The sequence below is a fragment of the Aspergillus fumigatus genome, chromosome 4, assembly GCF_000002655.1.
Source record: "Aspergillus fumigatus Af293 chromosome 4, whole genome shotgun sequence".
NCBI lineage: Eukaryota > Fungi > Ascomycota > Eurotiomycetes > Eurotiales > Aspergillaceae > Aspergillus > Aspergillus fumigatus.
Window position 1 is genome coordinate 946612 of NC_007197.1, and position 24701 is coordinate 971312.

Here is a 24701-nt window from a genome sequence, read left to right on the forward strand (position 1 = left end):
TCATGTCAAGGTCTTTCCTCGGCTGAAGGGCACTGGCCGAGGCAAATATATATGATCTGCATAAAACCCAGTTGTATGCGGCAATGAATGGACGCCGGCGTCGGCGGAGTAAGAGTGCTCACAGGCATAAATAATCATGGTAATTCCGCTGGACACAGCACATGGTCAAATCTCATTTGACCTCATATTGAATACCGCAGTATTCTAGGACCAAGGGAACGTGGCATACAGTCAAAGAAGGGGGCGTTTGTGTCTGTTCTTACTGTGCCTCAGATTCTGATATTAGCTCATTCCACAATAATTTATTGTCGGACGCAAGGCCACGATGCAACAAGCAATATGATAGCTCATCCCATCTGCGATTTTCCTAAAGACCCAAGCAACTTTACAAGTCCAACCCAATCCCTATCAACAGTTGCATCGGCACGCGCTACAAGACAATGAAATGATGACCCGAGCAGCGACCGTGTCGTTGGCCAGCTGTTCCAATAATCCCAGTTTTAACTATCTTTCACAGCGGGGAATTGCTGAGAGGCATCCTTAAAATAGCACCTAAAATCTAGTTAAAGTGTCAATGTATTCAGAAGCGCAATTTGCTGCTTGAGCGTCTTGTCTACTGGAAGCCACAGTCAATGTCACCAGGGGCCAAACATTGACCCCTGGGATTCGGAGTTCGACTCAGCTCCTTAGCTGAAGTCCGATATATCTCAGGTCTCGTACAAATCAACTTCGGCAGTATGCCTAATCGTTGGTATGGCAGTCACGTCTCGAGCTGGATTTGCAGGCTTCCTCATGGCACTAAATGTGCATTATCATCAACTATTGCGATTGCCATGTATATCTTTGTAATTTTCCTCCATATAAAACCATACACGAGGCGCCAGAGTAGTGCTGTCGCAGACATTACGACAATCATTGGCTACCTTGAGGCCTTGAAGTCCGTCGGGCTCAAGCGGTGATGTCTCATACCAAATCCATGAAGATATTGCTTTTCGATCTCATATCGCTGTATCCCACCGCGGTCTCTCAGATCTCCCCGCAAAGGTAGAGAACACAGTACGACGACCCCAGATGCTAACGAAAGCAGAAAAACTGGATGCAAAAACCAACTCCAAAACTCCAATAACCATCATAACTCCAACCCAAATGCGTTGTGTATCGTACATCATACTTCCAGCCCTGTCAGTACCACCATGTACTTGATACCTGCAGGAGTACTCACCAACTCTAGCTGGCCGAACACCCCTCACTCATAGTCATCGTTTTGAGCAGCTGTCGACTTCCCCAGCTGCGGATAGTAGAACGCAAAGAACACAATGACAGCTAAGAGCATCACTAGCGTCGGCAGGAACATAAACGTAAAGAGGAACAGGCTCAACCCAAAGGCCACGTTCTGGCCTGGGAATACCCTGCGAGCCATGAGGTCAAGGGAAGTCGAGAGGGGCTGGTGGACATTGATGGTGTTGATGATGCAGTTGAGCATGATGAGTTACTCGGCTTGATAGATAGATAGATAGGAATGTAGGAAGGTGTTGACCCTCTCGGATGCCCTAGAGCTCAATTTCTCAAGAACAACCACATTGGACGACTGCTGATTTTATGCTTCGGCTGTGGCTATCGCCACTCCTTGTTTATTCATTTGACGTGGAGAAAAATAAGAACCGTTTATCCATATCTAAATTGGATAATGGATGCCTTGCCTCATAACTGGCCCTTGCTGCTATAAGATTATCACTGGGCGTCAACGGCGATGATTGGCTGTTCGGGTACACAAACCGAGGCAGCGTGGTGTTTACGTTTTTGATACGGAATAACTTACGCATTGATACAAAATTTGAGGGGTTCAGCCCGGTTCCGGGTATTTTACTGTATGGGGATTACCCACCCTTCGATCCATTTGGCGCAGGCAGCAGCATTTCTAGGACCAGTTCTGGTCTTCAATAGCTGTATCGTAATACTATAGATTCTTGTGTATAGAGTGATGGAACAACTTACCTAAGAAAACTCTGCAGAGTCGGAAACTGAGTAGTCTGGACAGGGAAAAGCAAGAATGTATGTTAGAACATAACTATATAACTACCGCTGACAGAGTAGATGGCAAGCTAGAATGCTAGATTAAAACCACCCATCAGTCTCTACTGTCGTCATGGCAATAACCAATAGCATGATGTAAGCGCCTGTGAATACTGAAACAATAGGCAAGGCCTTCGGTAAGGCTGATGTTGATCATACAGTACCCGAACCCACCTAACGGTAGGGGCAGGAATCGCCGTCACCGGAGGGATCATGTTCGTGTGCCACACCGGCTGGCGACTATGGAAGAAGCTCCCTTCGATAGTCTATGAGATGTAAGGTGAGAATTCCAACTGCCTGGTGTACTTACTGATTGAAAAGGACCATGTGGTTCCTGTCATAGCATTCGACAGCCTACGCGCTGCCATCGGTTGTGCCATATGCCAAGTCAGTAACTTGGACAAACCGAAGCTTAGTATGCGCCCTGTAGGGCTGGCGCTTGGCACATATGCTCGGTTTGCTGGGGAATGGTGATGCCTAAACTGAGATCCACTTGGACAACAATGCGTATGTCCATTGACGAGTCAGTAACAAAGCATGCATCAGGGGTGAAGTGACTATACTTGGTGCTTAGGCCTCTGGATCTATAAGACTATGATTTGTGGCTAATTGAGCCACTGGGGTCATCATGGCGGGCACCTGGGACAATCTGATCAGGATCCATACATGTACTGTTAGTAATGTTTAGAAGAAATATCTTCATACTAGTTAATGTAGCATGGTGCATGGTTCCTAATTAAATCAATTGACTAACGCAGCTCGAAGCACTTCCTCCTCCTCTCCACCGTCCACACACCGCTTCTTCCTCCCCATATCCTCATAAAATGGCTCTTCTTTTCTTCCACAATCATCAGTTTGAGCATGCGGAGCTTGACAATCTTGGTGTCGATTGGGTGATCCACTATCAGTTCGAAGAAGTTGGTTCGTACTGCAACTCCGCGCACATATCTTTATCCTTTGTGAATACACTAACGCAGTGGGATTAACCTGCAGACACATATCAAGCAGTTGAGGTGTTCCAAAATTTGATCCACAATCTTAAAGCAGCACAACTCCAAATCCAAGTCAGACATGGTTATGGCTCCTCGCTGCTGGTCTGTGTCCGGGTTCCCCGGGATCACTTGGGACGGATGATATACGAGTCGAGGTACCCTCCCCCCGTCTATACACAACTGGCTTCACCGACTAACTTCATCAGAGTAAAAGACTGGCTATATGGAATCGTCCATGAACTCCCCGTTGCAAGCGACCACGCCGTGGCCGAAACCCCCGCCGAAGAACTCCGATCAGTCTACCATGCTGTAACCTGGCAGAGACACCTGGGTGGTGCTGGCATCACCCCAGGAATAGGACAGTGGAAGAACATTGCGTCTGCGTTTCCGCTTCATGACCAGGCCGCTAACGCCGAGCTGCTGCGTAATATGAGTCGATCATTGACGTTAACTGATAAGGATCTGGATGCGATCCGTGCCTTGTTTGGCGAGAAGGTTTGTGATCATAAAAACGGCGATAATCAAAGCTGACATTGGCAGACGGCGTTTTACTTTGCGTTTATCCATTCTTATTCGTCTTTTCTGGTTGTGCCAGCCGTATGGGGAATCATTTGCTGGTCATATTTCGGTCCATACTCTGTCAACTGCGCAGTAGTCAACTGTCTTTGGTGCATCGTTTTTGTCGAGTACTGGAAGATCCGCGAGACAGACTTGAGCCTGCAGTGGAATGTCAAAGGGGTTGGAGCGCTAAAGGTCAACCGGCCGCAGTATGTCTGGGACAAGGAGATCCAGGACCCGATCACAGGAGAAACCGTGCGCGTATTCTCCATGCGAAAGCAGCTTCTGCGCCAGTTGTTGCTTATCCCCTTTGCTACGGTTGCCGCTGTAGCGCTCGGCAGCTTGATCGTCGTCACCTTTGCCCTGGAAGTTTTCATCTCGGAAGTTTACGTGGGCCCGCTCAAGGGGTATCTGGAGTTTCTTCCGACTGTGCTGTTTTCTCTCTCGCTGCCGACAATCACCTCGAAGCTGACGGACATTGCCACTCAACTGACGGAGTATGAGAATTACCGCACACAGGATCAGTATGATCTGGCCCAGACGGCAAAGACATTCGTGATGAATTTCATTACCGCGTTCCTACCAACTCTGTTGACCGCGTTCGTCTACGTCCCTTTTGGTGCGAAGATCATCCCTTACCTGGACGTCTTCCATGTCAGGGGCCTCCATTCCTCTATATCCACTGAATTCCAGGTGGACACCTCCCGCTTCCAGCAGGAAGTAATCTACCTGTCGGTGACAGGCCAAGTCGTAAGCTTCGGCGAGGAGGTCATCCTCCCGTACGTGAAAAAGGTCATCTGGAGAAAATGGCGCGACTACCGCCTCCAGAAAACGCAAGCTGGCCGCCCACGCCGGCACTCCAAAATGACCGACCTTCTTCTGATCGACTCGCCCTCCGAGGCTGCGTTCCTTACTCGGATCCGCAACGAAGCCGAAGCGGACGAGTACAACGTCCACGAAGATACGCTGGAGATGTGCGTGCAGTACGGGTACCTCGCCCTTTTCGGGGTCGCCTGGCCGCTCGTCCCTCTCCTCTTCCTGATCAACAACTGGCTCGAGCTGCGCGGTGATTTCTTCAAGCTCACCCTCGAATGCCAGCGCCCGCCACCCATCCGCGCGGACTCGATTGGCCCGTCTCTCCAAGGCTTGGAGTTCCTGACATGGCTCGGCACCCTCTCGACGGCAAGTATCGTCTATCTCTACCGCGACGGGATGAAAGAGGTCCACATGTCCTCCCTGCTACTGGTCCTGTTCATCGCTCAACAGGTATACCTTGCGGTGCGCTTTGCCGTACGCACGGGACTGCAGAAGCTCGGCTCAGGTACTCTCCGCCGCGAAGCCGCCAAGCGCTACGCCGTGCGGAAGTCCTACCTGGAGAAGTTCTGTGCCCGGAGGACGCATGGGAACGGGAAGCCGCGGGTGCGGTTCAATGACCATGTGGATGTGTACAGTTCCTCGACGGACTCGTCCCCGACAGAGGCTCTAGAAACCAAGTCGGCGACGCTCCATCAGGAAACAGCCTATGCAAGTGAACGAGAGGAGGAATTTTGGGAGGGACAGCGCTGGACGGCGGAGGAGGTGGGTGTGAAGTTGATCAAAGCGTTGAGTGGAGAGGAGAAGAAGCGAGAGTAGCCTACAGCTGTACATAGCATCTTTGACCATATGATCCCGAGAAGGGCTACGAGTATATTAATAGCATTATGTGGATCTAGGCGGAGACAGTCGAGTAGCGCAACCCGTGGGAAAAGAGTTCGGGCTGTGCAGGCCTGGAGAACTTCAGCCGGCAGCCCTATAGGGCGATGCCAAGAGAGCTTAATCCAGTAGACCCAGAGAGCCATGTCTCGCATGCTAGCATGTCCTGATTCTTAGGTTTAGATCCTCTCCCAGTGTCCCTTTCTCGGAATCCTTCTCCATTCGGAATCCAACAATGCCATATCAACAGCATTGGCATCATCGTCATCACCATCAACGCCACCACCACATTCGCTAATGTGTTTCATCGTGTCAACGGCATATTCGCCTTCCGTTTGCGAACGTAGGTGAGAAAATAAGGACCTCGTCTGGTCATAGTTGACGCGCGTCTACTCAAGACATTCCGGCCGTGCTTGAATACTTTATATAGGGACTCGGGCCCTCAGCTGGATAGTATCGACGCCTTCTACAAGGGGACGGGATGAGAATTGTCGTGCATCGCGAACAATATCTGCTGAGTTACTATCTAAACTCAAGCCAACCAGAGAACTGGCAGCCAATTCCATACAATATAGACATGCTAGAAACTAAACAAGCCGCTCCGCCGCTTGCCATACGGATACACCACCAACGCCGCTATAAACAAGCCAACCGTGATGCCAATCGCTACCTGAACCATCCCCACCGCTAGCGTCCACACCGACGAATTGGTTGACAGGCCCGCCCCCGGCTGCGAGGTCCCGCTGGGACTACTAATGTTGTGCCGGATCTGATCAGCCGACGCCACGCCGGTGATCAGCGACCCGGACGCTGCAAGACCCGAGGGGACCAGCACGAGGATAGCGGGGAGGATGGCTGTTGCAGCATGTCCGTGCCACAGGCGACTGTACAGATTGCCCATAATGCCGATGGTGAAAGCGCCAACGGTGTTGGCGACCTGCGAGTTGGAGCCCAGCCGCTTCGTGCTGAAGTAGTTGGTGATGTACCCGGACATGGCGATGGTCGACATCACCGGTAACTGTTTCCATTTGCCCTGGTTGATGATGAGCAGCCAGACGGTCATGATGGCCACGAAGGGAAACCGCTGCAGGTATGGGTTTTTGAAGGCCCCGGCTTTGGGACACTGGATGTCGGATACAGCTGACGGGTCCATCAGTCCGTAGATGGTTGTCCCAACTGTGATGCCGTATCCGAGGAAGAGGGAGTAAATGATCGCGTAGACCATGCGGATAGACCCAGCGATGATCTGGTGGGATTGTAGCTCGAGGCTGCTGCATAGCACGAGGAAGCCGGGCAAAATCAGCGCAATGGAGGATTGGGCGATGGCAGAGAAACAGAAGAGAAACTGCCGCTTGCCGTCGATGACGGCCTTGGGAATGCTGCCAAAGGCGCGGGCCAGGAATGAGGTGAGCACTGCGGCCGTCACTTCGAAGACATTCGAGTAGAGCGCCGAGCGAGGCGCGAAGACTTGTTGCATGAGGCCGAGCAGACAGCCGTTGAAGAAGATGATGGGCATGTCAATCGGCCGGGCATTGAACGCAAACGGTCCTACAGTCGCAGACGCCAATCCGTATACCAACACGACGATCCACTTGTTGAATCGCGGCGGTTTCTTTTGAATATCCTCCAGTTCCTGAATAGCCTCTTCCACTCCGATCACATCATGCACCACATTTTTGTAGATTCGATGAGTGTTGGCGAGTTTCTGCAGATTGATTCCCTGCGCCACTCGAACCAGCTTCACCTCGGTCGTCCTCGTCGACGGATCGTCAAATGACATGATCATGCACCCGGGAAAATACAGGTATTGACTGTCCACCTCGAGCACCTTGGCTGTCATCTGCATGTACTCTTCGAGCCGATGCGTCGGGGCGCCAAAGGTCATCAGCGCCTTACACAGCTGCATAATGTACCGCTGGCGCGCAATGATCTCCGCGATTTGCACCGTCACCTGAATCTCGTCCTCCAGTCGCATCCTTCCCCCTTGCTGGAACTGCTGTCCACCAAGGCGCTTCGACGCGGCAGAGAGAACCTCGCTAGACACCGGGGTGCTCGCGCCACTCATACTCCCCGAAGCGCCAACCAGCGTCGACGTGGACCGGGTATGCTGTTTATTCTTGTACCACTTTAACTTTTCCTTCTTCGGAGTTGTGGTCCCTGAGGTCCCGGTGTCAGAGGGTGACCGTTGCCCACCTTGTCCAGCTTGTCCAGCTTGCCCTCCTTGTTGCATGCCACCATTCAGTTTCATCAGCTGCGCCAGAACACCCCCACCCCCGGCTCGATACCGCAGCCCCGACTCGATTGCATTGTTTCCTTGGCCGCCCTGTCCGCCCTGCGTGTCGGTGTGTGGGTATGGCTTCCCCCGCGTCTTGCGCCGATTACCAGACTGGTCCTGCGTCAGCTCACGCACAAGGCGGTGCGCTTCAGACGTGGACGTTGCTTGATGTGACTTCTTTTCTTCGTGAGTCTTGTGCTTGTTGTCAGTCAAATCTCCCAGAGGCGCGTTGCCGCCTGATGTCCATTCATTGTGGTAGACACCGGGTCCTAGGTCATCCCCACCTCGTTCAGGGCGTCCCAGCCGATCACTCCACTTGGACAACTTGCCGTGCACTGTATCCCACAGCCATCGCAGTTTGTCCTTAGCTGTGCGACTGACATCGCCGACGGCTGCTGCTGCGCCAATACCGTCCGGTTTCTTATCCACTGGAGTCTTTTCCGCTTGCTGAAGGTCTTCTTGGGTGGTCCGCTCCTTGAGAGGGGTTTCTGTGACGTCTAGGGATCCATGAACGTAGGGCGTGGACATGAGATGTGGCTGGCCCTGGCGTTGCGCTTGGTCACGCTGAGCCTTTTGCTTCTCCTGAATAGAGCGTTCATCTTCGCTGCTTTCGGGACCACCGGGCTGTGGGTAGTCGACACTGATGGCGGACCGGAAGCGAACCCGCTGTCTCTTCTGTGATCCTTCTCCATTTTCCCCGCTTTTCGGGGTGGTCTCTATATTGGGAATTTCCTGGTTGTCTCCATCCTGGCTCTGCTGTTCAGGCGACCGTGGACTTCCTGGCGGAGCCGGCGGTGATCCGGGGCTTTCGGGACCAACAGAATCTTGGGTATTTTCTGACTCTGGTTGACTGTGATAGGTTGCGGCAGAACTCTCACTCCCTTGTCTGGAGTCAGACATATGGCAATCTCAGGTGACAGGTCTCGGTCGTTTACGTCTAGCTCTTGTTAGAAGCGTCGCAGAGACTTGCCTGTGCACGTACCCGGGCAGGAAGTATGGACACCTAGAAGCAAATCCGTATAATGCAGTTTGATCTCTCTCGTGGTCAGAGTAGCAGTGCACGCAGAAAAGATTCCACGAGGGCCAGCGCGAGAAGGAAGGATGACATGGTTCGCCATCAATGTGGCTAATCGTATCTAGTCACCCATGACTTCACGTATGCATGGCGTTGGCCACATCAGCTTCGTCCGCTCAACGTCATGAACCAACGAGTCTCATCACCTGTAAGAAATAAAGGGACGGTCGTGATTAATGTTCCGCCGGACTAGACCTTCGCGACAACAGGTAAGAACCACCATGGCTTTTTGTTAGAGTGATTGTCTTTTGGCCGTTGTCGACCTAGAGGATTGCATTGAACGATGACCTGAGGAAGTGAGGGGAAGACATCCTTGACTGTGGTAGTCTGTTGACGTTTCCGACGTTTCTATGTTGATGTCAGCCACAACAACGGAGGAAACTCCCGAGCCCGCGAATGACCCATGGTGCATGGAGACTGCACCCAAGTGGGCAGACTTTTCATTTTATTCCGCATGGAAGAATGATATTCTCCCAAGAACTTCTCGTGTGTGTAATCTCAACTGTACTGCATTGGCATTGGTGCAAGAACTTCGAAAGTCGGATATAATGATATGGTGCTAGATTGTAGTCCACAGTATACTATAACGGCGAGACTGTGAATGGCACGAGCTATAGTCAGTCCTATCCATAGACAAGATATAATTTCATCAACAGCCACGGAAGGAATTCACACGTCTCTTGAGGTTGAGTCTGGTGCCTGGAGAATCTAGCATAGAATCGGCACTCTGAGTGTCTGACCATGTTCTGTGAGCTTTCCCAATTGGGACACGGAGACATCAGGTCTGACGGATATACGTTAGTCCGCGGCGGAAATGTGTTTACTGTATTTACAAGCCATCGCCTGGGAACTAGGAAATCTATATGGTATCACGCTGTAAGCCCCTGATCAACTGAGTCCTGTCATCCTTTCAAAGGATCTTATACTCGCCTAGTGCAGCGGCGTCTCCCTCGTCTGCAGGCCAAAATGACTGCTGTCGACAGACACCACTTCCCTGATCAGGAAGCACTTCCATTTGTAAGGCGTTACGACAGCGTTTCAAATCGGGGCCATTTCGGCGCCGTCTCACCACATCGTCCTAGTATTGACGCGCACCTTTCTCTCTTAGGAAATTCCCTCTTTCTTGTCGCACATGTAGTGTAACCCTGTCATGCAAGCCCGGGCTTTCTGCACAATGACTGTTCGTCAAGGTAGAGGATCTTCTCGCCTCACGAATCGGCACCCTTTTGATCGTGGTGCTGGCAGACGGTTGGGCTAAGAGATGGGGGTTTTATATCAGCGATGTCTCGTCCTCAAAATGACGGTAAGACTGTCCTTCCTCATCTATTTGTCTCGGCGTACATTGGCTCATCATCTTGCTAGCATGCGTGGTCTCCTCTTACTGACCACGCTGGCCAGCACGCTAACCAGCACGCTGGCCACGGCCTCATCTGCAGCCGTTGGGGCTCGTGCTCCTTCCTGCAGCGGTCCTGTCAAGAGCTCTCCATCAACCTACTGGCTCGTTGAACAGGACCACATCGGAAATCCGCGCGGATATGCCCCTCATGCAGGAGGGAACTACAACTACCCCGTCTGGCGCAATGTTCTGGATTATGGTGCCAAAAATGACGGCTCTGGCGACCAGACTGCGAGCTTGCAAAAAGCCATCAACGACAATGGCAGCGGTGGAAGTCGTGAAAGCTCCGGCGTCACTCGGTATCCGGCTCAGGTCTATCTTCCGAGTGGGACATACCAGCTGGGGAGCACACTCAACCTCCGAGTTGGCACGCTCATTGTTGGAGACCCAATTAACCCGCCTGTGATCAAAGCGGTGGCCGGGTTCAACGGCAACACACTCGTCAATGGATACGATTCCAAGAATGGTCCCCCGGAGACCAGCTTCATGACGCTCATGAAGAATGTGGTGTTGGACACCACTGCTCTCCGACCTGATACTCGCATTACGGCTCTGCAGTGGGGTGTGGCGCAGGGTGCAGGTCTGACTAACGTTCAGATCAACATGCCGAATTATTCCACCGGTCATACCGGTATTCACGTCCAGGCGGGGTCCACGATCGCTATAACCGATGTGGTTGGTCTCTCTCTCGTCTGCGCCGTGTGGTCGTCAGCTGACAAATATAGCAAATCAATGGAGGTGTCGTTGGTATCGACAACTCCAACCAGCAGGTCAACTTCAAGAACATCCACTTCAATGGCTGCACAACTGCCTTCAGAGCGTCGGGGGGCCACACTGCTCTGCTTCAAGGCGCCACATTCGAGAACTGCGGAGTGGGCATTGACATGACCAGCAACGGACTGGGAAGCTTGGTGCTGCTTGACTCGACCTCGGTCAACTCGGGGACTACGATCAAGTTTCACGACTCGTCCAATGATGGTGGGAACCGCAACAGCCAAATCCTGATCGAGAATTTGACTCACGACAATGGCAACCCCATCGCCGAAGACAGCAAGGGCAACGTCAAACTGGCCAACACTTCTCATGTTGACACGTGGGTCTGGGGGAATGTCACCCCAGGCCAATACGAAACAGGAACTAGCTTCAACACCAACCGTCCCAACGTGCTGCTGTCTGGAGGCAAGTTCTTCATGAAAGCGCAGCCGACATATGCCGAGTACGCTAGTGACCAGATCGTCAATGTCAAGGCCGTCGCAGGCCACACCGTCAAAGGGGACGGCTACACTGACGACTCTGCTTCTCTCAACGCCATTCTGGCCGATAACGCGGCCAGCTGTAAGATCAGCTACTTCCCATACGGTGTGTACATCGTCAAGGACACGCTGATCATTCCGCCGGGCTCTCGGATCGTGGGAGAGGCGTGGTCGGTGATTTCCGGCGCGGGCAACGCCTTCAAGGGTGCCCGCAATCCGAAGGCTGTTGTCCGGGTTGGCAACCCAGGCGACGTGGGCGTTGCCGAAATCCAGGACATGCGGTTCAGCGTGTCGGAGGTCCTCCCGGGAGCCAAGATCCTCGAAGTCAATATGGCCGGGAGCGCTCCGGGCGACGTGGGCTTGTGGAACACGATTGTCACGGTCGGCGGCACCGCCGAGACGAGCATCTCGACCGGGTGCACGAACCAGGACACCTCCCAGTGCATGGCAGCGTACATGGTGATGCATCTGACCAAGAGTTCGTCGGCGTATATCGAGAACTTTTGGGGCTGGACAGCAGACCACAACCTGGACGGCGGGTCGGGGTACACTGTCATCTCGACCGGTCGCGGAGTCCTTGTCGAATCGACCAAAGGGACATGGCTGACGGGCACTGGCTCTGAGCACCACTGGCTGTACAATTACAATTTCCACAACGCGGAGAATGTCTATGCGGGTCTACTTCAGACCGAAAGTCCGTACATGCAGAGCAGCGGTGCGACTCAGACGGCGCCCGCGCCCTGGACCGCGGACTCTTCTGTTGGCGATCCAGACTTCTCCTGGTGTGCCGGCGGCGACCAGAAGTGCCGCACAGCGCTGGCGACCAACGTCGACGGCGGCAAGGACGTGCTCCTGTATAATTCCGCGGCGTGGGCGTTCTTCGATGGCGAGTGGTACGGAGACTACGGGACCCAATGCAGTGGAAACTGCCAGAGCAACATGATGCGGGTGAGCAACAACCCCGAGAACCTGGTGTGGTATTCCATCAACACGCGCAAGACGAACGTGATGGTATTGGACGGACAGTCGAATCCGACCGAGTATTATCACCCCGGAGGATGGGAGGCCATCATTCAAGCATACCGGCAGTTTTCTAGCCACTGATCTCTTGTATCTGTGTTGCCTGGAGTACATAATCATCTCAATGTAAGTTCACTAGTAATATTACTTATTTAGTTTCCCTGAGCCACGGATGGATGGATCGTCACCGCCACATGGGCATTGCCACACCGCGGCAGTCCTCCTTTTGTTTCCAGAAGCGAGGAACTGGATGTCATCATCATTGTTGGGAATTAGTCTATCTGATCACTTGTATAATTGATCATTCAATAGGCAATGCACCACCACCCAGCATACGTCATCATCTTGGCATAGGCAGCACAATACTCCGTATTCATCCAAGTAACCTATTGCACAAACAAGTCCCGCAACCTTGCTTGACATGGCACAAACCTGGACAGTCTCACTAAGCCGCTGATCTGTGGATTAGTGCACCGCCAGAACCATTCACATTGCTTCTTGACTGTGCGCCCCATAGCACTATTCTGGGAGTGGTTAAACGAAGCGTACACAGTGGATCTGTGGCTTGGGTCTTGGTTCTGGAAAATACTCTACGAGTCAGTAGTCGCTCCTGTGCCATCACTACAAGTAGGGAAACTTGGAGACAAGACACTAGTCCTAGTAGCCGGATAGATTGATTATGATGTAGTGTATTCACTTGGCTATTGTATGGTGCAAGCATTACTGTAGTACATCATCATCATCGCCATCATCATCGCCATCACCAACTGAAAGAACTGACCCTGACACAGTGGGCTGGGTGGATCCGAATGGGTGATATTGTGATTGGCACAACCTCATCCGAATCGACCCGTGGACGTCGTCATTCCATGTTTTACTCGCTGATTTGATTGTACAGCCTACAGTCCTCTGTACCTGTATCCGTACCTGTAGTGATGTATCGCCACGCAGTCACTGCGCTGCGCCCTGTGGAGCTGACGTTGACCCAGGGACGGTCAGTATGGAGTGCCTGAGCTGGCTGTGATCTATTTATGGTGTGTTGGCAGTGTAACGACATATAAAACGATCCCCAGTCTCCAGCTCAGTCTCCAGTCTCTAATCTCCAGCCTCCAGCCTCCAGTCTCCAATCTCTGGCTGCTTCATTGTCATCTAGAACTGATAACTCTATCTCATATAAACAAAACCAAACACCCGAAAAAAGCAAAAATGCAACTCGTCCACCTCACAGCTCTCCTCCTGGCAACAGCCACCTCCACCTACGCACAGGACAACAATGCAATTGACTCCCTAGTCTCCGCAGCCAACAACATCGTCTCCAACGGCCAAAACATCGCCTCCAACGTCGTCGCCGACGCAACCTCCATCGCCTCCGCGTTTGAAACCGGCGGCGCGGCGGCCGTCTCCTCGCTCACCTCCGAGGCCGGCGCCGCAGCCTCCAACGTCCAGTCCTGGGCGTCGTCCGTGGCCTCGGACGCCCAGTCCCGCGCTTCCGATGTGGCCAGCAAGGCGTCGTCGGCGTGGAACGAGCAATTGACCACCCTGACCGGAACGAATGGTACGCCGACCGCCACGGAGACCCGGTCGGTGAGCGAGACCACCAGTTCGACCACGGCTACCCTGACGGATACCACGACCTCGACAAGCGGGTCGTTCACCACCACCATGACCCGCACGAGCACTAGTGCCGGTGCGGCGGGCACGTCGACCTCCACGTCGGAGGGGGCGGGTGCGCAGGCTACCCCGTTCCTTGGAGCGGGGATTGTGGGTGTGGCTGGTGTGTTGGGTGTTATGGCTGCCCTGTAGGGCTTGTAGGGGGTATTGAGTAAATGAGATGTGAGAGAGAGAGAGAGAGAGAGAGAGGTGTGGAGATGACTATAGTTTCGCTAATGCGATCTCATTATGGGTTATGTCTGTCTATATATACCGACCTGTACATGTACTGAAATATGACAATCAATTGACAAACATCTGTATTCTTCTTGAATCCAATTTCAGTTGGCTGCTGCATCTTTCTCTGGCGGGGATACCACCTCCGACGACGACGAATCGATCGTCATCTTGGGGCCGGTGTACCATTTCCGCGCAAAGAGGAAATAATACGTCATGCATGCAACCCACACGAAGCCGTTGATGACAATGGTGTAGTTCATCGTTGATGCTGTAGCGTAGCCCCGTCAGCCATCAGTTCCTAGACTGCAAAGACAAAAAAGACACTTACGAGTTGGATTCGGTCCCCCGCTCGGAAACATCGACAGCATCAGCCCAAAGATCAACCACAGGATTGCGACGATGGCAATCGGCCGGCTCAGCTTCCCCGTGTAGAACTCGCCCGGCCGGAAGTGCTTCTTGCTCCAGACCACGCGGCAGAGAATCGGGGTGCCCCAGGCGACGTAGTTGCTCGCGACGAACAGGGAGAACAGCGCGTTGGCGGCGATCGAGTTGATCAGGCAGAGCAGGCCGGCAACGATGCACACGGCGACGAACCCGACGATTGCGCGGACGGGCTGGTACCGGATGCGTTTGCTGATATGGCGGAAGTAGCCCGAGAAGGGGAGGGCGCCGTCACGGGAGAACGCCCATGCTTGCCGGGAGGCAGCAACGATCTGTTGATCAGTACCTCTGTATATTTTTTTTTTCCCCCGAAAAGATGGCTGGGAGCTTACCAAACTCAGTCCGACCAGGAATTGAATGACAATCAGCACACCTGTGAAGCCAAGAGCTCCCTTCTTGCCGAGAGCGTCATAATAGATCTGGTCCGTCAGTCGTCCGTCAGTCGCCGTCAGTTACCATACGAGGACATGGATGGCTTACCTGCGCCATTGGCTGCCCAAACGTCGAGCCCATCGTCTTGCTAACATCCGGGTCCATCGTCGCGGCAATCACGGACAAAACCAGAAATCCTAGGACCGTGGCGCAACCCGACGACCAGATGATCCCCAGCGGCACCGCCTTGGCCGCATGCAGCGCTTCCTCGCTCATATGCACGCACGAGTCGAAGAACCCAATCGACCAGATGGGGGCCAGGAACGCCAGCACAAAAGCCCAGCCCGTCGGCCACGTTGTCAGGTTCTCCACGTCCCCGAAGACATACGAGCCCGGGTTCAGCGACTGGCCGCGGCTGACCTTGCCGACGGGAAGCGCGACCACCGTTGCGATGATCATCGCCACGTTGACGAAAATCGAAAACGTTTGGATCTTGTTCATGATCGGCCCGGCGAATACGGCGCACACGGCGTGCACGAGGATCACCCCGACATAGACGCCATAGATGGTTCCGTTGGACGCGGACCATTCTCCGTCACGCGAGATCGAGATGCACGCGAGCAGCAGCAGCGAGAGCGTATCTGTACCGTCAGCGATGCCGAGTGATGGAGCGATAAACATGACCAAGACATACAGTCAACCGAGCACATCCCCCCAATCAGCCCAAGGGTGTTGCTGTATCCGACCAAGAAGCTCAGCGGGTTCTTGAACTTCTCACCCGCGAAATAATGTGTCCACCAGTATAGACCGCCAGCCGTAGGCATCGCTGACGCCATATCCGCCTGGAGTCATTAACATTAGGTGCAATCGCATTGGACGACTCAGGGACATACCATCGCAAGACCGACAAAGAAGATGAGGATACTCGCGGTAAACCATCCCTATCGCTATTAGCCGCGTCGGGAAAGAAAGCAAGAAAACAAACGAACCCAAACCATCCCGACTGGACCAGCTGGAAGTGAGAATGCAATGGTAGACGCGATCGACGGAACCAAACCCATGATACTAAACGCGACCGCAAAGATTTCTAATGTCGAATACTGTCGTCGCAGCTCCTGCTTGTAGCCCAGTTCCGCTGTTGCAATCAGTCTGATGCGCGTCGGACGCCAACGTTCAAAAGCTGCGACTTACCCAGGAGCTGGGTGTCGTCGACCACCGCCCGATGGCCATCGACGCCATGTTCAGCGCCGGCGGCATCAACGGTGGTCTGCGAGCGCATCTTCAGGATCATCTTGGCGTCCAAGCAGTCTCAAATGACTGCAAAATCGATAATCATCAATAATGGGGAGGACGAAGACTGAAGACTGAAGAAAATCGGGAAGAGGTTCAGCCCAGCCCAGCGGGGACAAATGGAGTTATCTGCATCGGGTCGGACCAGGGAACAGGTACCACGGGCCAGATACGACTAGAGGGACACGAGGGACATGGTGTGAGCACTTGCAAAGTCAAAAACGACTATCTGCAAGAATATTGGATGTGGCATTCGAATGGGTGGGAAGACCAAGACGAAAGGGGGTGATCCTGGCACCTCGGATGGGGAATGGATCGGCCGACTGGGACGCGGGAGATGATCGTCGCGGACCATTCAGACGGCATTTTGGGTGTGGATATGGCCTCCACAGCTTCTGACTGGCCTTGGATGATCCAACCCTGCCCTCCCCTGATTGGTAGTCCACAGACTCCTCGACTCCTATGTTCAAGGAGATCTCTGTTATATTACTGTTACCTACTGAGAGTGATACCCAAGTGATTTCGATAATACTCTGTATCGCCGCTACCCCCCAGTATTTGTAGTATTTGTGGTTCCATGGACCTGGAAGATCTCGACTTCATCACTCATGGTCGGGCAGCATCTGGTTGGACGGGTGCGCCAAGTCCCATGGCCACGCTCAGGTCTGGCCAGTCGCCGAAGAAGACAGTATTATGCAAATGTGCAAATGCAATCTGCGGAGAGAGACACGGTCTTGGTCTCCTCATTTTCTCGATTGATTAATTAAGTTGCCTAGGGCGCTAGGCCTGCATGTTGCAGTCTGCACCTAATCCTTCTAGTTTCCGTAGGAGCCGTTAATAGCCAGGGTGCAATCTTGCAAGGCCTGAATCACTCTCATCTGCGAAATATCATTCTTTCTGTAGAAATATAAAATGTAAAAGAGACCAGCGGTATGGATACGCAGAATAATGAAATGAGGATGCTCGTGGTGCAGCGACGGCTGTTCTCCAAGGTTTGTGCGTTGTGGAGCGCTGGAGCTGGTGTGGATTCTGGATTGTGGGCGTCTGCCGCAAGTGTCGGCTGCCGTGTCCGTATTCCGTACTGCTCAAGTCAAAAGTCAAGACATGGTCAACCATAGCAGGGATGATACACTGGTGATAGCAAAATAGATCATCGAATATTGATGCTTCCGGAAGGGGATTACTTGCGTATTGTCTACCACATGATCTTGAGCTGGCGGTACACCAGCACCGGACGATATGGTGCCATCCCTAAACAGCTCGTTTGCGTTACCAATCTGACGATCAGATCGCAATAACAATTTAATCTAGCTCTACTGCATGCCTTTCGTTTCGAGTCAGATGCTTTCCTCTAAAATGAGACTGTAGTCACCGTCTAACCTGCCAGTTCAGGTAAAGGGGGATTTCATTATTCCTAAGCACTAGGGACTTCGCTTAGCGTACTATATCATATCGTCGCTTGCCATCGCTTGTCATAGATGACTGGTCAAACACTCACACCACACACACACACACACATTGCCTGTTTCTCTTGCTGCCACCATCTGTCCTATTGAACCACCTGCATCAACATGTGAGCTTTATCGACCTATTCCATCGATTAAACCTGTTCCGCTCCGCTGACCGGTCGATTTACACCTCGAGGCGACTGACTCTGTGCGCCAGCGGTCGAATCCGAAAAGGCGGTTGACTCTCGGCCATTGCCATCGAACGATCCATGATTTCGCTTAGCCTCCCACTCGTCATAGTCCTGCCCCGGGTTGACGGACTCGTATTTGAACATCCGGAGGAAGGCGTAGAATCCGCAGGCCAGCAGAGACCCGAGCAGCGGTCCAACCCAATAAATCCAGTGATAACCAGGGAAGCTCCGGTTGATCACGTCCGGGCCAAGCGAGCGCGCGGGGTTCAGCGATCCCCCCGTATAATAGTCGCCTGTTGTCATTAGCCTCCGTCCGCATCGACGGTGGATTCGGGTCATCCATACCGATCATTTCTGTGACGAAGAAAGTGAGCCCGATCCCGACCGGCGCAAGGAAAGTGGATTTGTGCTTCACAACGGCCAGCATGATGATGACGAACACCAGTTGCGCTGTGAGGAACATCTCGATAAATAGACCCTGAGAGATGGAGGCCCCTCCACCCAGCCGAGTTCCGACGTTGAGGTCACCCGGGAACAGAGCGCTGACGACGCCGGCGGCGGCGATGCCGCCTACAAGCTGTGCCATGAAGACGAGGACGCCTCGAAGGGGCGGCATGCCTCCGACCAGGCAGAGCGCCAAGGAGACCTGTTCTGTCAGAGCTGATCCGTTGTGTTGTAATTCATGGGTTGGACTTACTACAGGGTTGAAGAGACCTCCCGTCACCCGATAAAAGGCCCAGATGTTGACTGTCAAGGAGAAACCGAACGATAGGGCAGAATACAAAAGGTTGGACGTGTTGGGAGGGGCCCCGGCCACCGGCTTGGGTGTGTTGGAGACCTGGGTTCCTGCAAATGAGAAAAACAGGAAGAGAAATGTGCCGACAAACTCTCCCACCACGGCAATCAGGTTATTTCGAGCACTGTCCGCCAGACCCAGCATGGGAAGCTGACTCTGGGTGCGATGGAGGACACGCCGCTCCTCTCCATTACGTTTACCGAACGCCATTGTATCTTTGCTTGATACAGAGAAGACGAAGACTGATGTCTAGGATAAGATGACGCTGACCGTGCGATCGATCCTAATGTATCCGCGACTCTTGTCATCTTATATGCGCTGCAACCCAATACCTGACTCTGTTATCGATTACGACATAGTCATGACTACTTTGGCGTCCTGGTGTGTCTTGAGTTTTCTCGCCAATCTTTGGGTCACGGCGGGAAAGTCGCCAATTCCGGCCTTCCGAAGTACCATCAGAGATCTTCCTAGCCATGATGGTCAGTGAAATGCAAACGAGAATCCAGAAAAGTCAGTAAAGTTTCATGGTTCGATCAGGGCCCAGACATCGGTTGGCTCCAAGTCGAACCCCAAGCACCAGTTCGCACTTGGTAGTGGCCAATGAGACAGCGGATCCAGGTGGAATTGCAGGAAAATCTGTCAGTCATCATGTCATTGACTCGCTGGAATCCGTTCTTCTTCCGGAGATATTAATAGTATTCTTTTGCTGCAACTGATGACAGTCACTTCTGTGCTAGTAGCACAAGCAGCATAACGCAGGCTGAGTAATTGTGCATGTTATGTTTAATCGAGGCATGTAGTCCCGGATACGGGCGGACCATGTGGACCTTGGCATTTAGCACTTCATGTTGCAGTAACTATTTGACCTAGAATAATTAATCCTTGGATAATGCAATGTCCTGAAGTCGACATCTTTGAACCGACTTGGAGGGGAAAACGAGGGACAAGCGTCCGCTCCCATCCGTGGGTGGGGAAAAAGAGCACCTGGAGTTTGACTCGAGGATACATTCCTTAACTAGAGGCATTCTTTTGGCTGCTTCTCAGGCTTTCTGGCTTCCACGGCTCTGTCTTTGAATCAGTGTTGTAGCCAATGGCAGCCTGATCTTGCATGAGCTGTCAGATTTTAATTACAACGGTCACAAAGCTGCCATGCGGCCCATCCAGTCTCCTAATCGGTTACCGCCGACTGCTCTCTCAGAACCCTTGGCTCTCGAGCAACGAGACTTGATCGTTCAATTTTTACTAGCAAGGCAAAGTGGTTCAGTAGTGTGATTTAGGGACCTGGGCTAAGGCTGCAGTGCAACCAGCCTGCATTAGAGTGGCCGTCGTGCCAGCGGTGTTCTGAAAGGTACGCGTGAAAGTACATCTTCCCCTAGGGAACAAGGATATTACTTTTGCTGGTGAATTGGGGAATTTGAATAGAAGATGCTAATTCGGTTCATATAGACTCATACCCTCCTTCCTTCACTTGGCTCTTGTTCCCTGTGATGAAACAGGTAGACTGATCTTGAGCCCTTAATGGTATGTAGACCGGCAACATATTTGGGTATCGCACAAGCTCTAGACCATGTGCTGCAATACAGCAGTTATCTGCTGTTGTCCGTGTCAATGAAGCGGTCTGACCGTCACAGTAGCCCGCGGCCAGGCAAAGATCCTGTGGGAATAGTAAAACACCCACAGTCTGGCATAGCTGTTAGTCAGGTAGTGATTGCTATGGTGATGTCCGGCGAGAACCAAGAAATAAGAGTCCTCCGTATACTTAGTCTGTTCTTGCACCATCTCAAGGATCTTGCGTATGGGAGTTTCCCCTATAGCTGCATTCCTGGGCTCCTGAACCCCTGTAAATATGCGCCTTGCGGTTTCAGCCTTTCCGGCCGCCAGTTTATTCAATTGACTGGAAGCTCCCAGGTTCATAGAGGACCTATTTGTAGTCCTAAAATCCTCCCCTTCTCGACATGCGATCACATACCAGCCTGTTACTCATGGCTGACAATCATGCCATTTAAGCAGCATGATGGGAAGATCTACCGCATCGCAGCACTCCTTGCTTTTCACGTTGTGTTCATAATAAGCGCGTGTCCCCGGCAAAGTTCTGCCGCTGGAGACGTATTCCTTTTCCCCCCGCAGAGTGGTTACACCGGCGAATACATATCGAATCTAGCTTTCACGGTCGGGCAGTCGATCGACATCAAGTGGAAAAGCGGCTGCGACGAGTCCATTCAGTTCTGGTTGATGAAGGATTCCAATGGTGGCGACTGTCAGTTCCAGCGTGATGCGCGGTGTAGTCAAATCGCAGGTGAGATTGTTCTGCCGGGGACCTGGATCTTGGCCAGCTGTTGACATGGAGCAGAGACTCCCAACAATGGCTCCACCGCATGGAATGTCAGTTTCATGGGGCTTGCCGGCCCCGGCGTCTACTACATATATGGCTTATGCAGCGACCCGGGCTCGACCCATTTCAGCTGTCACTACTTCAATATTACGTCGAAGCCAGTTTCCACCTCGACGACGGCGCCCCAAGCCACGGTCACTATCCCGGCGTCAACGACGCAGAGCCGCCTTCAAGACCCTACCACGTCGATATCGACATCTCTGGCACTCGTAGGAACGACAAAGTCAACGACCCCAGTAGGTGCTATCGTCGGAGGGGTGATTGGGGGTCTTTTGATAATCGGATTGACGCTTATTGCTGGAATTGTACTACTGAGGAAAAGAGCATCATCTGATCCAGGTGGATCTATGCCGCAGACATGGAGGGGGAAGGCCGAGTTCCCCGAAGCAACACCTTCTGGGGGTCATGAGCTACCTTGTCCCGAGTCAAGTCCGGGAACCACGAATCACGACGACCAGGGACCACAAAGCCCGGGAAACCAGCGGCGTGCTCCAATTGAGTTGCCGTCTTGACATGTCGAGACCTTGCTTTTCACGTATTCTAAGGTGACTACTAACTAGACACCGGGTTAGAACTCTGTATGCACTGGTACCTATAAGATGTTTGATTGACAGCCACGACCTTGCTTCCTAGCTACCTAGATTGAAGACGCTAAGCTCAGTTTGGAAATAAGGAGCGAAATACTCTCCAAGAGGACGACGGCCACTGTGGCACAGCGCGATTTTCGGCTTCTGAAGCCAATTCAGAATCTTTCTGTGCACTGGGGCTCGGGCCCGAGAAATAACCGGGCCTCCCATCCGAAAAATCCTCGCGCCGGGATTTGGTAGGCAAAGTGGCCTGACGCCAGGCTGTTAGGTAACGGCAGCTAATTGTGCGAGACCAATTAGAAACGAGGTAAATAGGCGAAGCATGCAGTAAAGTATGGGGTGATGGATACGGAGTGGCATGGAAGTAGACCATCTGGACTCTGGAGAGCATTACCGTGCAGGATTCCCCTGTCGACTATTAGGATCGCATTCGATACCGTTCATAGATCGACATCTCTTTGACAGCTGGGAGGAATACCCAATCGCTGGTGGAAGTGTGTTTGCTTACTATTCCTGCACGCTGATTCCTCTGTTGTTCCTGTTCCTGAACCCCCAAGTTTGCATCGTTTTTTTGACCTCATACCAAAGCCTCCGCGGAGATATCTTCGCCCTCACAACGCAGCAGCGGAACCAAACAACCAGAACGAAAAATTTTCCATATGGCACGACGGACGGGCGAACAAGCAGCGCTGTGTATAAATACCGCAGTCTGTCGCGTGGATCGTAGACTTGATGAATAGTCCAAGTTTCCAACGACTGAAACACTGACTGCGTTGCCATCATCATGCCTCTAACACCAGAACAAGTTCAATTCATCAAGGCCACTGTGCCTGTGCTGGCAGAGCATGGCACAACCATCACCACTGTGTTCTACAAGAACATGCTCACTGCCCATCCCGAGCTCAACAATGTCTTCAATACCACGCACCAGGTTACCGGCCACCAAGCTCGTGCTCTCGCCGGGGCGCTCTTCGCCTATGCCTCCAACATCGACAACCTGGGTGCTCTTGGACCCGCCGTCGAGCTCATGTGCCACAAACACGCCTCGCTGTACATCAAGCCGGACGACTACAAGATTGTCGGCAAATTCCTGCTCGAAGCAATGGGCCAGGTCCTCGGGGACGCCCTCACCCCGGAGATTCTCGACGCCTGGGCCACCGCCTACTGGCAACTGGCCGACATCATGATCGGGCGCGAGGCCCAGCTTTACGAGCAAGCCGAGGGCTGGACCGACTTCCGTGACTTTGTCGTCGCGCTGAAGGTCCCTGAATCTTCGGAAATCACCTCCTTCTACCTGAAGCCGGCGGACGGCAAGCCTCTGCCGGCCTTCCAGCCGGGACAGTACATCTCCGTGCAGGTCCACGTCCCCGAGCTCAACTACCTGCAGGCGCGCCAGTACTCTCTCAGCGACATGCCCCGGTCAGACTACTACCGCATCAGCGTGAAGAAGGAATCGGGACTGAACCCCGCCGAGCCCGGGGCCAAGGCGCACCCCGGCCACGTGTCGAACATCCTGCACGCGTCGGTCAACGAGGGCGATACCATCAAGGTCTCTCATCCGTTCGGCGACTTTTTCCTGTCTGACGCGAAAGCCGCGCACCCCGTGGTGCTCCTCTCGGCCGGTGTCGGTCTGACCCCCATGACGTCGATTCTCAACACGCTGACCTCGCAGGCTCCGGAGCGCAAGGTCAGCTTCATCCACGGCGCCCGAAACGCTCGGGCGCGTGCGTTCAAGAACCACATCACCTCTCTGGAACAGAAGCTGCCAAACCTCAAGTCCACCTTTTTCACCAGCCATCCCACGGAGGAGGACAAGGAGGGCGATGATTACCAGTTCCGCGGCCGTGTGGATCTGAGCCAGTTGGACAGCAACCGGGATCTGTTCCTGGATGATGCCACAACGGAGTACTACGTGTGCGGACCCGACACGTTCATGACGGACATGCTGAATGTTCTCAAGTCCAAGGGCGTGAGCGAGGACCGCGTGAAGCTGGAGCTGTTCGGAACTGGCGGTGTTCCTCATTGATTTTTGTACTACTACCGATTGCATTGCATGTATATAGACTAGATCATCTCTACTCACGAATTACGACTTTCAGATAGGTTTTTATCGATATCCAGAATGTTCCACATACGTGACATCATCTACAGCCGAATACTCCATGAATATTCTTCAGCGGAATACATATTCCGCTATAGCAATATAAAAGCCACCAACTCTATCAAACTACAAAACTACAAAACTACAAAACTACAAAACTACAAAACTACAAAACTACAATACAACTATGTCAAAATGTCCCACCTAACCTACTACAACTACGACGGCGTTGGCAAAGCCAAACAAGCCCAGTTCAAATACAGCCAAGCTGTCCGCGTCGGCGACCGCATTGAATGCGCCGGACAGGGTACCCCCCTCCCCTCTCATTCTCCCCCTACTCATCCTCACTCCTAATACTGATGGGATACGAAGGAGGGTGGAATCCCAGCACAGGAACCATCCCCCGCGACATCAACGCGCAGATCGACCAAGCCTTCGCGAACGTGGACCTGAACCTACGGAACGCAGGCGGGGCGGGCTGGAGCCAGGTATACCGGGTGAATTCGTACCATGTACCGATCAACGACGAGGCGCTGGAGGCGATGGTGCGGAATTTCCGCAAGTGGGTTCCGGGGCATGAGCCGATTTGGACCTGTGTGGGGGTGACGCGGTTGGGGGAGGATGATATGAGGGTTGAGATTGAGGTGGTGGCGCATGTGCCGTAGATGATATAAGATAGATAGATAGCCTAGGTAGTGATGGCATTAGAGAATAGCGAACAGTGCTGGGGCATATTGATTGAAATAAGTGGTCAAGTGGTGATACTGGACAGCCTTGATTAATAATGCGGAGTTTAATTGTTCGTCTGACCCTGGAATTTGAGGTCCCACGGACAATGATCTTCAATTGAGAATTAGTG

General features: G+C 52.9%; 10 protein-coding genes across 10 annotated transcripts; 6 read left to right on the forward strand and 4 right to left on the reverse strand.

The window, feature by feature from the left end:
• Positions 1-123: 123 nt before the first annotated feature.
• AFUA_4G03325 (uncharacterized protein) lies at positions 124-1682 on the reverse strand. The gene is made up of 2 exons (XM_001481485.2): positions 1223-1682; positions 124-1170 (listed from the first exon to the last, which is right to left on the reverse strand). The coding sequence occupies exon 1, from the start codon at positions 1481-1483 to the stop codon at positions 1247-1249; it is 237 nt and encodes a 78-aa protein (XP_001481535.1). The 5' UTR covers positions 1484-1682; the 3' UTR covers positions 124-1170; positions 1223-1246.
• Positions 1683-2897: 1215 nt separating this feature from the next.
• AFUA_4G03330 (anoctamin family protein) lies at positions 2898-5255 on the forward strand (the record flags this gene model as incomplete). Its single annotated transcript, XM_741427.1, has 4 exons — positions 2898-2994; positions 3067-3220; positions 3272-3560; positions 3606-5255. The coding sequence occupies 4 exons, from the start codon at positions 2898-2900 to the stop codon at positions 5253-5255; spliced, it is 2190 nt and encodes a 729-aa protein (XP_746520.1).
• A 599-nt stretch (positions 5256-5854) lies between these two features.
• On the reverse strand, positions 5855-9524 carry AFUA_4G03340 (threonine/serine exporter family protein). Its single transcript, XM_741428.2, has 3 exons — positions 9341-9524; positions 8573-9260; positions 5855-8527 (listed from the first exon to the last, which is right to left on the reverse strand). Exon 3 carries the CDS (start codon positions 8488-8490, stop codon positions 5896-5898), a length of 2595 nt encoding a protein of 864 aa, XP_746521.1. The 5' UTR covers positions 8491-8527; positions 8573-9260; positions 9341-9524; the 3' UTR covers positions 5855-5895.
• Positions 9525-10028: 504 nt separating this feature from the next.
• On the forward strand, positions 10029-12418 carry exg10 (glycoside hydrolase family 55 protein; the record flags this gene model as incomplete). The annotated part of the gene is made up of 2 exons (XM_741429.1): positions 10029-10736; positions 10787-12418. 2 exons carry the CDS (start codon positions 10029-10031, stop codon positions 12416-12418), a joined length of 2340 nt encoding a protein of 779 aa, XP_746522.1.
• Positions 12419-13540: 1122 nt separating this feature from the next.
• On the forward strand, positions 13541-14137 carry AFUA_4G03360 (putative GPI anchored protein; the record flags this gene model as incomplete). Its single annotated transcript, XM_741430.2, has 1 exon — positions 13541-14137. The coding sequence occupies one exon, from the start codon at positions 13541-13543 to the stop codon at positions 14135-14137; it is 597 nt and encodes a 198-aa protein (XP_746523.2).
• A 188-nt stretch (positions 14138-14325) lies between these two features.
• AFUA_4G03370 (putative GABA permease (Uga4)) lies at positions 14326-17516 on the reverse strand (the record flags this gene model as incomplete). The annotated part of the gene is made up of 8 exons (XM_741431.3): positions 16229-17516; positions 16027-16172; positions 15931-15978; positions 15732-15879; positions 15146-15678; positions 14998-15084; positions 14553-14937; positions 14326-14492 (listed from the first exon to the last, which is right to left on the reverse strand). Exons 1-8 carry the CDS (start codon positions 16326-16328, stop codon positions 14326-14328), a joined length of 1614 nt encoding a protein of 537 aa, XP_746524.2. The 5' UTR covers positions 16329-17516.
• A 125-nt stretch (positions 17517-17641) lies between these two features.
• Positions 17642-19716, reverse strand: AFUA_4G03390 (uncharacterized protein). The gene is made up of 2 exons (XM_077804532.1): positions 18312-19716; positions 17642-18259 (listed from the first exon to the last, which is right to left on the reverse strand). The coding sequence occupies exons 1-2, from the start codon at positions 18970-18972 to the stop codon at positions 17928-17930; spliced, it is 993 nt and encodes a 330-aa protein (XP_077660679.1). The 5' UTR covers positions 18973-19716; the 3' UTR covers positions 17642-17927.
• Positions 19717-20280: 564 nt separating this feature from the next.
• Positions 20281-21666, forward strand: AFUA_4G03400 (uncharacterized protein; the record flags this gene model as incomplete). The annotated part of the gene is made up of 2 exons (XM_741434.1): positions 20281-21058; positions 21113-21666. The coding sequence occupies 2 exons, from the start codon at positions 20281-20283 to the stop codon at positions 21664-21666; spliced, it is 1332 nt and encodes a 443-aa protein (XP_746527.1).
• Positions 21667-22525: 859 nt separating this feature from the next.
• Positions 22526-23767, forward strand: fhpA (flavohemoprotein; the record flags this gene model as incomplete). The annotated part of the gene is made up of 1 exon (XM_741435.1): positions 22526-23767. One exon carries the CDS (start codon positions 22526-22528, stop codon positions 23765-23767), a length of 1242 nt encoding a protein of 413 aa, XP_746528.1.
• Positions 23768-23863: 96 nt separating this feature from the next.
• Positions 23864-24507, forward strand: AFUA_4G03420 (RidA family protein; the record flags this gene model as incomplete). Its single annotated transcript, XM_741436.1, has 2 exons — positions 23864-24149; positions 24215-24507. The coding sequence occupies 2 exons, from the start codon at positions 23864-23866 to the stop codon at positions 24505-24507; spliced, it is 579 nt and encodes a 192-aa protein (XP_746529.1).
• Between the last annotated feature and the right edge of the window lie 194 nt (positions 24508-24701).

What these genes read in the sequence shown, in the direction of transcription:
- AFUA_4G03390 (XM_077804532.1), bottom strand. Translation starts at nt 18,972, where the DNA reads ATGGCGTTCGGTAAACGTAATGGAGAGGAGCGGCGTGTCCTCCATCGC. An exon ending in CTTCGTCACAGAAATGATCG is followed by an intron (nt 18,260 to 18,311) that starts GTATGGATGACC and finishes TAATGACAACAG; the next exon opens with GCGACTATTATACGGGGGGA.
- AFUA_4G03325 (XM_001481485.2), bottom strand. Translation starts at nt 1,483, where the DNA reads ATGCTCAACTGCATCATCAACACCATCAATGTCCACCAGCCCCTCTCG.
- AFUA_4G03340 (XM_741428.2), bottom strand. Translation starts at nt 8,490, where the DNA reads ATGTCTGACTCCAGACAAGGGAGTGAGAGTTCTGCCGCAACCTATCAC.